The sequence below is a fragment of the Geotrypetes seraphini genome, chromosome 7, assembly GCF_902459505.1.
Source record: "Geotrypetes seraphini chromosome 7, aGeoSer1.1, whole genome shotgun sequence".
In the NCBI taxonomy this organism is placed as follows: Eukaryota; Metazoa; Chordata; class Amphibia; order Gymnophiona; family Dermophiidae; genus Geotrypetes; species Geotrypetes seraphini.
The window spans coordinates 81513989-81531890 of record NC_047090.1 but is presented as its reverse complement, the minus strand read 5'-3'; the positions used below and the strand labels follow the sequence as shown (position 1 = coordinate 81531890).

The following is a 17902-nucleotide window of genomic DNA, read 5'->3' as shown; positions in this document are numbered from 1 at the left end:
TCCCCGCGGGAAACCATCTTCATGTCATTCTTTAAGGAGAGAGGGAAGAATCAGAGTATGAATGGTCACAACCATTGACCCTCAAGCTTTGCTTTGAAGAATGCTGGTGTAGAAGGACTGAGGTTGAAACAGACACTAGAAAATGACATGGGATTATTTCCCGCGGTTATCCGCGGGGACGGGAACGGTGATGAATTTTGTCACCTTGTCATTCTCTAAGAAAAATCTTTCATGAGATGAGACCAGTGATAGAAGATATCAGGAGGCCCATCAGCTTCCTAAATATGAAATAGATCAATATTTGAACAAAAAATATAATAGTCATCATTAGGTTAAAATGCTTGGACCTATCTAGTGCTGAAGGCACTATTGTATTTCACATAAGGTGACACACTATTACTTACATTAACTGGAAACTCCTTTCACCTTCACACACCCCAAGAGAATACTTAAGTAAATATACTGCTAGTCTAATACAGAAACATTTTTTTTCCCCAAAATAACGTGTTTTTTTTTTTTTTTTTTTAACCTGACTTGTACGTCAGTAAAAAAAAAGAATATCTTCCTCGCGACAAGTGGAAATTACAGGTTACAACAAACAAAGGAAGAATCTTTTTTTTAAATTGTCACAGTGTGTCTTCTTCAATCAAAGGTTGAAAAAAAAAACAAAAACAAAGTCTGCTCAGCAAAAAAACGATAGGAAAGAAAGACATTAGGATGAAAACAGTCGTGAAGGTAAATTCAGTCTGGAGACTCCCGATGGAAGCCACGGGGCGCGCCGTTGGTCAGCAGCCTATTAAGTTTCCTTCGGAGAGGTGGGAGGGAAGAAAGAAAAGGGGATTGGTGGGGGCAAAGGCGAGAGAGGACCAGCCGGGGGCTGGGAAGCGGGAAAGGCGGGATTAGAGCGCCTCGGGGCTGCATCATTCTCATCCTCCCGTCGCGCGCCGAGCGCGAGCCCCGGGGAGCTGCCTTTACGCCTCACAGCGGAGCTCCGCTAACTCTGCGGCGGGCGGCGGCGGCAGCCTTCTCGTCCGCATCCCGTCGCCCCCGCAGTCACTTCCTCAAAGTTAGCAACATTTTTTTTTTTTTTTTTTCAAGGAGCCTTTTTGTTATTTAAAACATTTGTTAGGCGAGGGGGAAGAGGTCGTGGCTTCGAAGTTTCTCCTCGCTCCTGCTCGGACGCTGAAAGTTTTCCCATGAGCTCCCCTCCGGCTATCCGCCCCCCTAGTCCCCCTCCGCAGCCCGGGACTAGCGGCCCCGGCATTTCCATTCACATCCAGATCGGGCTGAGTCGGGAGCCGGTGCTGCTGGATGCCAGCGATTTCAGCCTGGCGCACGTCCGCGAGATGGCATGCTCCATCGTGGACCAGAAGGTAAGCCTTCAGGAAGTCGGCTGACCCCCTCAGCTCACTCACAATGAACGGGGCGGGGGAATGGGGAGGGAGGTGCTTCCCCCCCCCTCCCGCCTTTCCCTTGAAGATCTTGGAGAAGGTGCGCCAAAACCTGCTTCTTTGGCTTCTCACTATTCCATAGCTAGTACCAGAGAGGAAGAAACCTAGTGCAGTCTCCAGGCAACTGGCCTTCAACGGAGAGGGGTGGGGCCCCGAACTTAAAAATCCAAGAAACTAGTTTCTGAGCTGATAAATGGTGGAGGTTTTGGGAGCAAGGGAGGAAATAAGTGGTCTTTAATGTAGTATCAAGTGTGTTGGAAGTTCTGAAATTTAGTACTCCTTTTTACATTCGTTGCATGAATAGCAGCGAGATAAACCGGAGTATGTGCTCTTTTCTTCTTCGTTTGTGTGTGTGTCGCCTGTAGCCTTCAAAGAAATACAACTCCTTGTATGCTGCGGTGCATAAAGCGTATGGTAGTTCCTGTTGCTTCTCTGCTTTCTTTCCTACTGTCTCAATGAAAAACAAAACTGGAAACCTCCCGGCGTGCACCAGGCTCTTGGCGGTCGCTGCACATAGAACACGTTCTATTTGAAGAGTTTCCTTATTCGAGTATCAGGGGTTTGAAAGTCCCTCCTCGAGGGCCGCAATCCGGTCGGGGTTTCAGGATTTCCCCCAATGAATATGCATGAGATCTATTTGCATGCACTGCTTTCATTGTATGCTAATAAATCTCATGCATATTCATTGGTGAAATCCTGAAAACCTGACTGGATTGCGGCCCTCGAAGAGGGACTTTGACACCCCTGGAATAGATTGATCACCTGCTTCCAATCTCCTTCAGAGTTCAGCAACAGCAGGATGAGGAGACTTTATCATATCATTTCATGGAACTATTGCCGCCTCTCTTGGTCTTATTCTTGGGTTCCTTTATGTTGTAGTTTCTCTTTTCTCTTAAAATCTAAGGTTTGTACCTATTATAATAACATTTTAAATCAGGCTTGCCCAACCTTTTTCTGTCTGGGATCATATTTTATATGTAGTAATATTTAGAGGTCCAAAACATGAACTGTCATATTTTGCCACGTGTTTCATAAAATAATGGTACAATATGACAGTGCATTGTCCCCTCAACTTTCACCTAGTCTTGTTCACCTGTGCAGCCTCTCCATACTTTACTCAGTTTCCTTTCCCTCACTTGGTTTCAGCTGCAGAAGAAGGAGCGAGATTCCTGCTTCCCACCACAACCTGGATCTCTGCAAGCTTGAGATATGTGGTCCAAGAAGTTTGGGCTGGTCTCATGATTTCAATTCTTGTGAGACTTGAAACCACAAGATCAACCCAAACTTATAGCATTGCAGGGCACATACTTATAGAGCTGAATTGCAGTGGGGAAGTAGAATCCCGCTGTAAAAACCACTAGAATTGTTAAGCTTCTGAGGGCTAGAAAAAAGCATTTGGTGGAGTGGGTTTTGGCCCAAGTGGTGTAGGTTGGACAAAGCATGTTTTAAAACCTCCTCAGTGTCCACACTTCAGTCCAGGTGGATTTCCAACACTCAGGGCTCCTTTTACTAAGGTGCGCTAGTGTTTTTAGAGCATGCAGGAAATTACTGCGCGCTACGCTTCTAGAACTAACGCCAGCTCAATGCTGGCGTTAAGGTCTAGCGTGTGCAGTAATGTAGCACCCGCTATTCCGTGCGTTAAAGCCCTAACACGGCTTAGTAAAAAGAGCCCTCAGTTTCAGAAGATTCTCAATTGGTAATTAAAACATGCAGTTTACTCAGTTCTTAAACCAGGAGTACTCAAATATGCAATTTTTGCATAAACCCCCTAATTCTTAAAAAAAAGTGTTGAAAATTGTGCATGCAAATTTGGGTTCTTATCTGATTTGCAAGCACAATTTAATTAAATAAGCTAATTAACGCTAATAATTACCATTTTAACAAACAAATAGTGGTGCTAATTGGAACCAATTACAAGTTATGTGCATAACTTTAGGTGCAAGATCCATGCAAAAATGAGCGGGTCATGGGCAGATCAGGGAGTGTTTCTTTAAATTAAGCATGCAGTTATAGAATAAGGCACGGGCATTTGCACCATGTTTCTACGTGTGCGAATGGCTGTGCCTAAAGTTAGGCCCGGTTTCTGGGTGTAAGAGCTATTCTGTAAACTGCACCTAACTTTAAGTGACATGACAGGATTAATTATACTTTTTGGTGGGTAAATGTGTGTACCACACATAAGTATGAAAGAATGATGGCGGAACGTTTGGGGAATAGTAAATCCTTTAATGATTTATGGAGTCCATTGACTACTTTTGTTGCTTTACAGTAAGGGTCATGTTTCTTCCCTTTTCATTAGATTTCTTTACACACGCAGGGAGGGAGGGTGGGTGGGGGAAGGAAAATGTACGTTGAGGAGTTAAATTATTTAATTATAATTTTGAAATCACATCATATATATTATTGTATTAATAATTAAGATGAGGATGGGAGTAAATGATTGTTTAATGTAAAAATTGTTTAGTTATTAGTGCGTTTTATGCAGTATTTATGATTTACCAATTGTATTGCACTATCAAAGTTTGAAAATCAATAAAGATTTAAACAAACAAAAATAAAATAAGTGTGGTTTATAGAATAGCTCTTTTTTCAGCACTGTTTTTTTAGGTGCCATATATATGATTATTCATTGTGATTATTCTGAAAATTAGAACCAGATTATTTTAAAGACAGAGTTTGGGAAAACTGGGGAATTATTGTACTTATAAGGTGCTTGGTTAAGAGTCAGCAGAATAGTACCTTGCCGTGATAAACTCAGTGGCAACCCGATTCAATAACTGGCGCTTGTGACATGGATGTTCGGGGGGAAGGGGGGGAGGCGATAGTAGTGAGATGGTATAGACAGTTCAATAGAAAAGTGGAACTGGGCCGTGATCATACCATACCATACAATTTCTTGTATCCTGCACTTTTCTACTAGGATTCATTACAGTATATAATATATAGGACAGTCGGTTTAAGTTACTGTAAGTTTTCTTAGATCAGAAATGGATAGGCTGCTATTGGATTACGAAGAGAAGAGATATGTCTTTATCATCTTCCTGAAACTGTAATATGATGGAGTAGAGTCACTATCACCCCAATCACCTCGGAGAAAGCTGCATGGATAGAATCCCTGTGCTAAAACCTGCTGGGAGTAGGTTCTTCACAGCAGGCCAAACCAAAGAAGCTCATTTGCATGTTGAGTCAAGTTGGAATAGATCTCACCCTGAGAAAAGTAGGAGCTTGCAGACAAGATCCAGAGCCCAGAAGGACACAGTGAGAGAGAGTTCTTGGCAACAGAAACTCCTAAGAGTGACCCTTGGGGGGATGCATGCTGGTACCTGAATTGACCGGTGACCAAGGTACTGGGAGAGACAAATTGACTGGTAACCAGTGGGTCCACGGGGACCAAGGTACTGGGTGACCCAAAGTGACCAGTGGGTCTACGGGGATCAAGATACCAGAAGACCTGAATTGACCAGTGACCTGAGGGTCCATGGGGACCAAGGTACCAGCAGAGACCCAAATGACTAGAGGTGACCTGTGGTGACCGGAAGAGATCCAAGTGACCGGTGGTGACTGGAAGAGACCAGAGAGAAAGAGGGAGAGACCAGAGATGCCTGAGTGACCAGTTGTCAGTCTCTACCAACAGCAGCAAAGTGACTGCTTGACATGTAGTAAGTGGGGAGCTGATGCAAACTTAAAGTTAAGCTATTCCAGACTTTGAGTCACTGAAATTCGAAGGTAGACTTGAATAGCTTTTTTCCGTTGGGGAAAAGGAAAGGCCAGTTTGAAGCATTGTGTTGTCCTTGACTTATGAAAAGAGTACTTGAAGGCTTGAATAATAAATAAGTTTTAAGAGTGGTCCTGAATATGGCCGAACTCCTAAACTGATCACATAAATTTGTGCCCTGTTTATTATAGCTGTTTCATTAATTCTCCACCAATAAAATATATTACTCTTAAAGAGAGGAATATATTTTATATTAAATAGATATTAATTTGGGGAATGCACTGCCTATTTAAAGTTTAGCTCTGTATGATATTAACCCCCCCCCCCCCAGAAACTTAGAGCATTTAAAGACAAACTAGAATTTTATTTTAACAGAGCAAATTTATTTATAAGGTTAGGCAGATAATGCATTAAATTTAGTTACAAGTTTGGGATCTTTACACAAGGGAAACTGCCACAAGATAAAATATTGTTGTAGAAGCAGAATTATTAATTTAAGCTGGATTGAAAGTAACTCACTCTGACATAGGCCCTTACTGGAAGAATTCTTCAGTGGCAGCACATGTCAGGGCACATGGTATCCTAAGTGGACAGGAAAAATTACAGCACGGTGTTATCCCAGGACAAGCAGGCATGATATTCTCACATGTGGGTGACGTCATCTACGGAGCCCCGGCGCGGACAGCTTTTCAAGCAAACTTGATTGAAGTTTCAAGTTTGCACACTGCACCACGCATGTGCGTGCCTTCTCGCCCACTAGAGGGCGCATCCCACCTCGTGGTCCTCAGTTCAAATTTTTCCGCGGAGCAAGAAAGCCCTGTGGATCTGAGCTCCAGTGTTTTTGCCTTCTAGCTGCCGCGTTTAGTTTGTTTTCCTTCGAATTAGTTCGCGGTGCTGTTTTTTCTTTTCGTTTCCCTTCAAAAAAAAAAAAAAAAAAAAAAAGTCTTTCGTTTTTCATCGGGCTCCGGGGGCTCCCGGAATCCGTGGCCGCGGGACGTCGGTACGTTCCCGGCCTTCTTCTTTTTCTTCGTGGATGTCCCGTCCTGTTACGGGATTCAAAAAGTGCAGCCGGTGCGAGAGGTTGCTTTCCATCACTGACCCTCACCGGTGGTGCATTGTCTGTCTTGGGCCCGAACATCCGACAGACTCGTGTGATCGCTGTGCTACCTTCCAAAACAGGGCCCTCCGTCGCCGTAAGGCAAGAATGGCCGAATTGTTCGCCGTCGACGCGCCGCCTAAGGCCTCGACGTCGGCCTCGGCTTCGGCCCCGGCCTTGACCTCGGCCTCGGTGTCCTCGGGGGCCTCGGCCTCGCCTCGGCCCTCTTCCTCGAAGGCGTCGTCAGTGAAGCAAGCTTCGGGTAAGTCCTCTGTTCCATCCCCTTCAGCAAAGAAGCCATCCTCGAGTCAGGCCAAGGCGGGTGGGTCGACCCCGGCCCCGCATCGGACCTCGACTCCGCACACCCCGAGGGAATACTCGAAACCGAGGTCGCCCTCCAGGGAGTGTGCCCCGGACTCGGAACTCCCCACCTTCGTGGGGATTCCGGCCTTCCAGGATCTCCTCCGAGCTCTGATCTCATCGGAGCTGTCGGGAGCCCTGGAAGTGTTGCAGCGTGCTGCGGTCCCGGTGGCCTCGACCTCGGCCGGGGCGCCTTCGGTCTCGGAGGCCCCGGCCTGGGCTCCCTCGGGAGCCCCGGCCTCGGCGACATCGGCCTCGGGTACGGTGGCCCCGTTCGCCTCGGTCTCGGCCCTGCCCCGGACCTCGACCTCGGGGGAACCCCCTGAGCGGAGTGTAAGGCCCAAAGAAAAGTTGCGCAGAGTGCGCCGTCTTTCCTCCTCTTCCTCCGGGTCTTCCAGACACGCCTCGCCCTCGACGCGACCTCGGACGGGGCGTCGATCGAGGAAGTCTAAGCGGCCCCGAGGCTCGCCTCGGCGCGACCGTTCCTCGTCGTTCGGGGGCGAGGCGCTGCAGGTGTCGGAGTTGCGCCTCGACAACCCGAGGCTCCTCCGCTCACCTCATGGGAAGTCTTCCCGGGCCGCCTCGCCGAGGAAACGGGAGAGTGTCCCACGAACCCCGGGGTCCTCACCCAAGGGTTCTGCGAGGAGGATAACTTCCCCTTCCCCCTCGAGGGCCCTCGAGAGGGGATCCTGGGATTCGGGATCGGTTAGGGATGCTCATTATTCCCATGAGGCCTCCCCCCTCTCCTCGGTGGGGCGGTCGAGAACCCCGTCCCCCCAGGCTAGGCCGTCCTCATTTTCATCCTTCGTTCAGGACATGGCCCAAGCCCTGGGGATTGACCTCATGGTAGGCTCTCGGTATTCCAAAGAATTTTTGGAGGAACAGGACCTCCCCACTCTTCCTAGGGAGGTGCCTAGACTCCCTCTCAACAGTGTCCTTCTGCAAACCTGGCTGAATAACTTGTCAAACCCTCTTACAGCCACGTCTGTACCTTCAAAAATGGAATCGAAGTATAGGACGATTCCCCCTAAAGGGTTCGATAAGGCGCAGCTCTCACACCAGTCTCTTCTGGTGGAGTCTGCTCTTAAAAAATCACAGCCCTCACGGGTTTCTGCGGCGGTTCCACCAGGCAGGGAAGGGCGGACCCTGGACAAGTTTGGCCGTCGCCTCTATTCAAATTCCCTGATGGCCACCAGGGTTCTAAATTACGCCTTCACCTTCTCCTCCTATTTGCGTGGTATGGTGAAGGACCTTCCTCAATATCGAAACTCGTTACCGGACTCCCAAAGAGCAGGATTCGATAAGTTTATGTCCAACCTGTCTCAATTGCGGTTGTACCTATTCCACGCAGTGTACGACGCCTTTGAGCTGGTTTCGAGGGTGTCGGCCCTCTCGGTGGCCATGCGCCGCTTGGCCTGGCTTCGCACCCTCGACATGGACCCAAACCTGCAGGAACGCCTGGCAGACTTGCCTTGTGTGGGGTCCGAGTTATTCGACGAGTCATTGGATGCGGCGACCAAGCGCTTGTCGGAACAGGAGCGCTCTCTAGCATCCCTGGTCCGCCCCAAACCTAGGCCCCCGCCGCAGAAACCCTTTCGGCCTCCGCCGCGCCGATACCCTCAGAAGTCGACCCCGGCTTTCTCGAGACCGCCTCCGAGACGTCCGTCTCAACGAGGCAGAGGGGGACAAACCCAAGCCCCGGCGCAGGGCCCTTCTAAGCCCGCGCCTTCCTTTTGACGGGCTGAGCGGACGGGGCGGGTTCCCCTCCGCACTTTCACAGGAACCCCTTCCTATCGGGGGCCGTCTTCGGTCCTTCCGGGAGGCATGGACCGGGATTACCTCAGACGCTTGGGTGCTCCGGATCGTCTCCGAGGGCTACTCGCTCAACTTTGTGTCCTCGCCGCCGGACAGTCCCCCAAGTTTAGTCCCCTGCAACCGTTCGCAGCTACCGACCCTTATAACCGAAGCCAAAGCCCTCTTGAAGCTTCGGGCCGTCGAGCCGGTCCCCAAGGACCAGTGGGGTACGGGGTTTTACTCCCGCTACTTTTTGGTCCCAAAAAAGACCGGGGACCTGCGCCCCATACTGGACCTCAGGAAGCTCAACAAATTCCTGGCCCGGGAGAAGTTTCGAATGCTATCTCTCCCGGTTTTGTACCCCCTCTTGGGGGAAGGGGACTGGATGTGCTCCCTCGACCTGAAGGAAGCATACACCCATGTTCCGGTGCACCCCGCCTGTCGAAGATTCTTACGATTCCAGGTGGGGGACCTCCACCTCCAGTACAGGGTACTGCCCTTCGGCCTGGCCGCGTCCCCACGAGTATTCACGAAGTGCATGGTGGTGGTTGCAGCAGCCCTCAGGTCACGTGGACTCCATGTGTTCCCTTACCTGGACGATTGGCTCATCAAAGCCCCGACCAGGGAGGGGGTTATCTCAGCGACCCGACAGTCTATTGCCTTCCTGCAAACTCTCGGGTTCGAGATAAACTTTCCAAAGTCTCAGTTGAGGCCGTCGCAGTCTCTTCAATTCATAGGTGCGGTGCTGGACACGGTGCGCCTACGCTCCTACCTGCCGACCCAGCGGTTGGAAACCTTGGTACGGATGAGCCGCCAGGTCTCTCAACTATCGAGGGTGTCGGCCAAGCGCATGATGATGCTGCTGGGCCATATGGCCTCGACGGTACATGTCACGCCGTTTGCGAGGCTACATCTGAGGATCCCTCAGTGGACCCTCGCGTCCCAGTGGCGTCAGGAGTGCGACCCGGTGTCTCGCCTCATTTCGGTAACTCCGCCCTTGCGGAAATCGCTGCGTTGGTGGACAGACTCTTCAAATCTGTCCAAGGGGCTATTGTTTCGCACTCCGCCTTTTCGCAAGGTCCTGACCACGGACTCCTCGGAGTACGCGTGGGGAGCCCATCTCGACGGTCTTCGCACGCAGGGCCTGTGGTCGTCAGAAGACCGTCAGTGTCATATCAACGTGCTAGAGCTGCGAGCCATCTTCCTAGCACTTCGAGCCTTCGTTCACATATTGCAGGACCAGGTGGTCCTCGTCCGCACGGACAATCAGGTGGCAATGTATTATGTGAACAAGCAGGGAGGAACGGGGTCATGGCCCCTCTGCTCCGAAGCTCTTCGCCTCTGGGAGTGGGCGGCCTCCCGGAACATCTTCCTCCGGGCGGTCTACATCCAAGGAGAACGGAATTGCCTGGCGGACAAACTGAGTCGACTTCTGCAACCGCACGAGTGGACTCTACACTCAGCAGTTCTACGCGAGGTCTTCGCTCGCTGGGGAACGCCACAGGTGGATCTGTTTGCCTCTCCGGAGACACACAAACTACCACTATATTGTTCTCGGATGTACTCGCAGGACCGTCTGGAAGCGGATGCCTTCCTACTCGACTGGGAAGGGAGGTTCCTGTATGCATTCCCTCCGTTCCCTCTGATCATGCGAACGTTGGTACACCTAAAATCGTCCACGGCCACGATGATTCTCATAGCACCTCGGTGGCCGCGTCAGCACTGGTTCTCCCTGCTGCTCCAGCTCAGTGCCAGAGAGCCTCTTCCCCTGCCTGTCTCTCCTTCTCTGCTGTCTCAGAGTCAAGGATCCATGTTACATCCCAATCTGCAGTCATTGCACCTGACAGCCTGGTTTCTTGTTCCCTGACTCCTCCGGACCTGTCTCAATCGGTGAAGGAGGTGTTGGAAGCCTCCCGCAAGATCTCGACGAGGCTTTGCTATGCGCAGAAATGGACCAGGTTTTCCACCTGGTGCTCGTCTTCTCACCTGGATCCGGTATCAGTTCCGGTATCCTCGGTTTTAGAATATTTGTTTCATTTGTCGCGCTCCGGCTTGAAAACCACTTCGGTGCGGGTTCATCTCAGTGCGATTTCTGCTTTCCACCAACCTCTGGAGGGACGCCCTCTGTCACTCCATCCCTTGGTGACACGCTTCATGAAAGGGTTACTCAGGGTTTGTCCCCCTCTTAAGCCTCCGTCTGTCGTGTGGAATTTGAATGTGGTTCTGGCTCAACTGATGAAACCCCCGTTTGAGCCACTCAACAAGTCCCTCTTGAAATTTCTGACTTGGAAGGCGGTGTTTCTAATTGCCCTCACCTCCGCCAGGCGGATTGGGGAGTTGCAAGCCTTGGTTGCGGACCCTCCTTTCACTGTCTTTCATCACGACAAGGTGGTTCTCCGCACCCACCCTAAGTTTTTACCTAAAGTTGTTTCTGACTTCCACCTCAATCAGTCCATTGTCCTTCCTGTGTTCTTCCCGAAGCCCCACTCCCATCCTGGCGAGACGGCGCTTCACACGCTTGACTGTAAGAGGGCGTTGGCATTTTATCTTCAACGCACCAGGCCTCATCGGAAGGTTCCTCAATTGTTTTTGTCCTTCGATCCCAATCGATTAGGGCATCCAGTTTCCAAGCGCACTCTGTCTAACTGGTTGGCCGCTTGCATTTCCTTTTGCTACGCTCAGGCTGGCCTTCCTCCCCCGGGTCGAGTCACGGGGCACAAGGTCCGAGCGATGGCAGCTTCGATAGCTTTCCTCCGATCCACTCCGATGGAGGACATATGTAAGGCTGCCACTTGGTCTTCGGTTCATACATTCACCTCTCATTACTGTCTGGACACTTTATCCAGGAGTGACGGCCGGTTTGGCCAGTCAGTTTTGCAAAATCTGTTTTCCTAAATTGCCATCCTCCCACCTGCCCTTTTTTGGTTAGCTTGGAGGTCACCCACATGTGAGAATATCATGCCTGCTTGTCCTGGGATAAAGCACAGTTACTTACCGTAACAGGTGTTATCCAGGGACAGCAGGCATATATTCTCACAACCCGCCCGCCTCCCCGGGGATGGCTTCCTTGCTAGTTATGGAACTGAGGACCACGAGGTGGGATGCGCCCTCTAGTGGGCGAGAAGGCACGCACATGCGTGGTGCAGTGTGCAAACTTGAAACTTCAATCAAGTTTGCTTGAAAAGCTGTCCGCGCCGGGGCTCCGTAGATGACGTCACCCACATGTGAGAATATATGCCTGCTGTCCCTGGATAACACCTGTTACGGTAAGTAACTGTGCTTTTCCAGCGATGATCTCAAGAGAGAAAGCATAGGTGATTCATCCTCTTTTATGGATTCTGGGGGATTGAAGTCCCATCCAATTACCGAAGCAGGAACCCAGGAGCAATGTCCAATCCTTGAGTCTGGAATAATATTCAGTCACAGCTCAGGAATTTCAATTCAAACTTTTTCTGTTCTAGATGTATGAGGCCATCTGATTTGCTTTTTGACTGGGCAGGAACTGATTGAATTTTAATACCGTGTTTTCCCCAAAATAAGACACTGTCATATTAATTTGGGGCCCAAAAAACACACTAAGTCTTATTTTCGGGGTAGGGCTTTTTTTCATGTACAATTATCATCTCTCACTTCCTCTAATCTACCTCAATTCTTCCTCTTTCCTTTCTCCCCCCCTCCTCCATGTGCAGCATCTTTCCTCCCCTCTCACCCATCCCTTTGTGCCTTCCCTCCTTCCCTCCCATCCCTTGTGCAGCAGAACCCTTGCACAGCTTCAATCCCTCCCTTCCTCCCATCCCCCTATGCAGCATCTTTCTATCCCCCCTTGTGCAGCCGAACCCCGCTGTGTCTCCAGGGGTACATGCCCAGCAACTGGGTTTTTTTTTTGTTATTTTTAAGGGAGAACTTGGTGGTATTGAGCACCTGTACCTTTTCCATTGCCAGCTAAAATTGACCCATGACCTCAAGTACTGCTCACTCCAAAATGCACACATAAAGAATGTAGAAACATAGAAACATGATGGCAGATAAAGGCCAAATGTCCCATCTAGTCTGCCCATCCGCAGAAACCATTATCTCTTTCTCTCTCTGAGAGATCCCATGTGACTATCCCAGGCCCTTTTGAATTCAGACATAGTCTCTGTCTCCACCAACTCTTCTGGGAGACTGTTCCATGGGAGAAGCAGTATCTTTAGATAATCTCTCCAGGTCCATCAGAGAAAGTCAAAGTACATTCAGCAGCCAGCACATAACTCTGTTCCTGAAAAATGTGGAAGAAATGAACAACAGAGACTGAACTGTCCAGACAATAAAGATAGAAGAAAATTTGTAGTTTTGGTTTAGTGATTCAAATAAGCCAACATTGAGAATTTGAATGTGAAGAATGCGGTTTGAGCACTGGGCTGACAAACAGGGAAGCCTGGTTCAAATTCCACTGCTGCTTCTTAGGGTTACCATAGAGCTCCAGAAAAAGAAGGTCAGATTGGGACATTTAGGTTATACTTCCATTTCTTTCAGTGGAAGTAAAACCCAGATGTCTCAATCATTGCTCTTTTTTTCTGGAGCCATATGGTAACCCTAGTAAGGCTCACAACTGGATCCAAATTTGCAGGACAGGGTAGATTAGTTCTGGGTTTACCCCTGTGCATGCTGGAACTTGTAGTCTTGCTTTTCTTAGGGAAAGCAATGGGGAAGTCAGAACTATAATGCATGAAATGGGGTAAACCTAGGTCTGGATCAACTCTGTTCTGTGAATTTGGATCTAGTTGGCAGCCTTATCCTTGTGGTCCTTGGGCAAGTCACTTAACCCTTCATTGCCTCAGGTACAAATTAGGGGCCCTATTGCTAAGCTGCACTAGTAAAATACTAAAGGGGCATAATCAACAAACTAAAATGTCCAAAAAACTGCTTAAGTTGGCACTTGGGTGTCCTAATCGCTGGGATGTCCAAGTGCCAATAAAACCTATTGCCTGGATGTCTGGTGAGACGTTTCTCCTGCCGTCCATCCAGAGTTCCAGGAGGCGTGTTATGGGCGGGATCAGGGCAAGCTTAAACCTGGATGTCTTACAGCAGGGCTGTCAAAGTCCCTCTTCGAGGGCCACAATCCAGTTGGGTTTTCAGGATTTCCTCAATGAATATGCATGAGATCTATTAGCAGACAATGAAAGCAGCGTATGCAAATAGTTCTCATGCATATTCATCGGGGAAATTCTGAAAACCCGAATGGATTGCGGCCCTTGAGGAGGGACTTTGACACCCCTGTCTTACAGCAATAATCAAACTTTTCTCAAAACATTCTGGATGGAACTTAGATGTTCATGGCTAGATCTGTTTTAGAGTGTCTAAGTGCCACAGAGGTTTCCAAACTGACCAGATGACCACTGGATACATTAAGGTATGACCCTCATGCTCCCTCCCTAACTAACCCCCTAAAAATTCTGAATGAAACAGTGCATACCTGTCTATAGAACAGAAGCATCTGTTATAGGAAAGCTTAGTAGAGCAGCACACAGGTGTCTTCGTTAGCCTGGTAGGTCAGACAAGTGAACCATAGGAATATCCAGGCCTATAAGCCACTCCAACTACTACATTTATGGTGGAAAGTGTGACCACCAAAACCCTACTATACTACTATATACAGGCACAGTAGGTGCCACTTGCAGCCATAAGAGCTATTGGGGTGGTAGGTGGGTCTAGTAGGTTTTGGGGGAATTTTGGAGGGCTCACCATACTTACATTATAAGGGTTTTTTGATGAGATGTACTTCTGGTAATCTATGTGAAGATCATAACTGTGCCCTCAAAAGTGCCCCACTGTTCTGTTGGTATGTCTGTGTGGCCAATCTATTACAATGCTAGCTCCTCCCACACCTAAATGGTGTCCATTTGGACATTTCTGTATATAACTTTGTAAATCTAATTGCTTTGAAAATACATCTCAAAGTATACTTGCCTAAGTCTTGTTTTTGTCAACTATATACATTTAATTATTCAGCAATGGATGACTTGACTTTGCATATGTTTTCTTCATCATAATTAAAGGTAGAACAATTAATTACAGCAGTAATGGTTTTCTGTAATATTGTTCAGTTCAAGTGGGTACATGAGTAAAATAACTTAGAAAAATATTTTTTCCATTTTCTAAATACTTCATTTTTATCTAATTTCTATAATTATTACTTGTGGTAGGGTATGTTCTACTTTAGATAGTGTTTCTACAGGAAGTAGAGGGAGTTGGTCTTAAGCTGAACCACGGTAATATAGGACTCTCTGCCATTATCTCCTCTGGAAACAGATTGTGAGGAATAAAATATTTAAAATAGACAAAATTATTGTCTCAGTAATGTCTAATAGTTTTCTCCTGCAAAATATTGTTATTCATTACCTCTTTGAACTGAAGCAAATATATTATAATCTACTGTGTATAAATACACAGGGGGATTATATAAAAGCATACCTTCCATGAGGAGTGTGATTGTTAAATGTGTTTATATATGTTCTTTTAATGCTGTTATAAAATATAGGTAGTGACAGGATTGCTTATTGCCCAAATATTCAAAGAGATTTAAGCTGGCAGGATAAGCTCCTGCCTGCTTAACCCTTTAATTGGCAGATGATGAAATGGCTTTACATAACTTGATGTTGAACGCAGCAACAGTGCCAAGTAATAGGCATTTGGAGATGCAGATCTTCCATTAGAACCATAGAAAACACATGTTGCTTCTGAGCAACAATGCCAAAGGGATAAATTTTGCTCTACAGGCCATCGATATTCTGTGGCATTTAGCTGGGCAGTACCCTTGAATAATGGTACTAACTGGACATTTTCAATGCAGGCCAGAGAGGGACAGTCTGAGAGCAGATTCGGGAAGAGCTAGCAGCTATGTGGGTTCAGGCAGTGTTCAGCGCTGTCCTAACCTTTGGTCATTTAGCTATGCGGGTGTTGGCAGTGAATATAGTGGCCGAAATTGTTGGATGTGCTCATCTCCCCCCCAAGATCTGGCTTCTCCCAAAATTGGTGGTGGTGATGGGGTGGGGTTTGGAAGGATTCAGGAATGGAGAGAGAAACTGACAGAAGCAGTTATGTGGTTCAAGCTGATATTCAGATGTGACCCATATAAGTGCGAGCAGCCATCAGCAGTCTGTTCAGCCCCATATATTCAATGCTAGTGGCTAACAGGGCCTGACATTGAATATCTAGGTCTAACTTAGCCAGTGACAGTCAGCATTTAAAAACATCTGACCAATGGTGGCTGAATATTGTCCATTCATTCTTATGGAAAAGGAATGGGCCCTAGGCTTTTTAAAAATATTCTACTGCTTTGAATCTCTGTTCAGGTTATAAAACTGTTAATGCAGTATTTGGGTGTACCGCCAAGAGTAGATAATGTTGAGAAAGAGTTTGTGAACCCCCCTTTTATGGTATTTTCTTCTTCCTCATTCTTCCTTTGTATACCTGATTGTTCTCATAGTAACATAGGGCTAGATTCATGAACCTGCCTGATCAGGAGGGGCCTGGGGCATGCAGAGTGTGTTCCCATGAGGATGAAGATATTCATAGTACTGTTTGTGAGTATTGTTGCCCCAAAATATTGTTTTTATAAAAAAATTGTGTATATAAAATACAGAATATAAGAAGCAAGTTGTTCTTTACAAGAAGGGTACACAAAATGATAACTTTATGCTGTTAGTTAGTAAAAATGTACAATAAGCAGGACTGCACAGGAACCTAACCCACTTTTTCTGTAGCATCAATGGTTCTATATTCACGTTTTCATCATTCACAGTGTTTTCTAGGAACCTAACCCCAGAGAATAGTGAGAATGCACTGTACCCCTCTCTATGCACCATAGCATTCTTCTGTCTCTGACCAATGCCTTATTGCATTGCTTTGTCACCTTGAGATCCCTCTCCTGAGTTGTGCTTACCGATTTCTCTCCTATTTGGTACATCTCTTTTACATTTCTGCACCCCAGGTGTATCACTCTGCACTTGTTCACATTAAACTTTTAACTGTCTGACCTTTGACCATTCTTCTAATTTTTGGAGATCTCTTCTAATGGTTTATACTTCCTCCAGGGTATCCGCTCTATGTACTATCTTCTACCCTCAAGCAATGTTTCTCACAAATATATTAAACAGAATCGACTCCAGTACTAATTCCTGAGTCATTCCACTACTGGTCTTCTTTTCCTTCAAACAAATTCCATTTCCCATGACCCTCTGTCGCTTGTCAGTCAACCAGTTTCCAGGCCAGTTCACCCTTTTGGGTCCTAAGTTGAGCCCTTTCAACTTATTCATGAGTTTTCTGTGAGGAACCATAACTTCATTTATTTCCCTGTATCATTTCTGATATGGAATTATTTTTTCCAAATTTTTTCTAAATGAAAAACTGATCCACATTAGGTGAACCATTGAGAAGAGACGATTAAATTAAGTAAGAGAAGGTGAGAACTGAACTTCGTTGACAAGGGTACAAGAGAATTCCATGAAGATTAAAAATTTATTAAAGTCCCTAATTTATTTATAGATGATGATGATTTTGTAAAGAAATGAGAAGCCGTTTATAATAAATGTTCCCTGAACCTAATGTAAAAAATTGGAAGTTGTAAAATAAATATTGGATAAGGAATTAACTTTCTTGAAGGAGCATGATGTCGGTTTCAATGTCTATCAAAGGATTACGACTAACAATTGACTCCTTCAGAAAGGATTTGAAGATGAAATTTGAGAAATTTAAAAGAGATGATTTAGATTATAAGAATGGAAACATATATCTATGGCACAAGGAAGACAGATATCAAAGTAATAAGATATTTTTCATGTGAATGAATGCCATTTAACTCTACCCTCTGTTGTCATGTCAGTCAAGCAATACTTAATTCAGTTTATTATTCAGAGACCCACCCCCAAGCCCCTCAGTTTGTTTTAAATCTTCCTTTGAAGAACTGTATCAAAGGCTTTGGTGAAATCTAGGTATAACATATAGCACATATATTCTGTCTAGTTTTCTAGTTAGGCAGTCAAAGAAATCAATTGGCTTCATTTGGCTCTTCTCAATGGTTATGCTGCTGGTAGAACCATTAAAAATAAATCTTTTGCACTGTTTTGATATCCATAAAACCTTTTGAATTAGAATTGAGTGTACTGCACTGTAGTTTGTCCCAGGATAAGCTTTGATTCAAGGGGAATTAAGGGTAACAAAGCTTTGCATTAGGAAGTTCTTGAATATACAGTATATATCCCTGAAAACAATATTCTGCTTGGTTTTGAATGGTGTAACTTAGGGGTCCGTTTTAGCGTGCGTTAAAAGCTAACTCATCCATAATGGATGCGTTAGCATTTACACACATTAAAACGGCTCGTACGCCTTTGTACAAGGACCCCTTAGTCTGTCTTATTACCCTGTCTGGCCCTTTTTACACCCCCCCCCTTAATTTTTAATTGAGAACATCAATGTAAAACATAAATGCTGTTAAAAAAAGACATA

At 46.7% G+C, this 17902-nt stretch overlaps 1 protein-coding gene across 9 annotated transcripts in view; it reads left to right on the top strand.

The window, feature by feature from the left end:
* Positions 1–949: 949 nt before the first annotated feature.
* PRKD1 (protein kinase D1) overlaps positions 950–17902 on the top strand; it is a 289583-nt gene continuing 272630 nt past the window's right edge. For 5 of the 9 annotated variants that reach the window (XM_033952189.1, XM_033952190.1, XM_033952192.1 and 2 more), the window contains exon 1: positions 950–1373. In XM_033952189.1, the coding sequence (XP_033808080.1) occupies positions 1197–1373 (177 nt within the window). In that variant the 5' untranslated portion in view covers positions 950–1196. Of the gene's footprint in view, positions 1374–15884; positions 15982–17902 lie in introns of all 9 variants that reach the window. The other 4 variants (XM_033952194.1, XM_033952193.1, XM_033952191.1 and 1 more) reach the window with 3 other exon arrangements.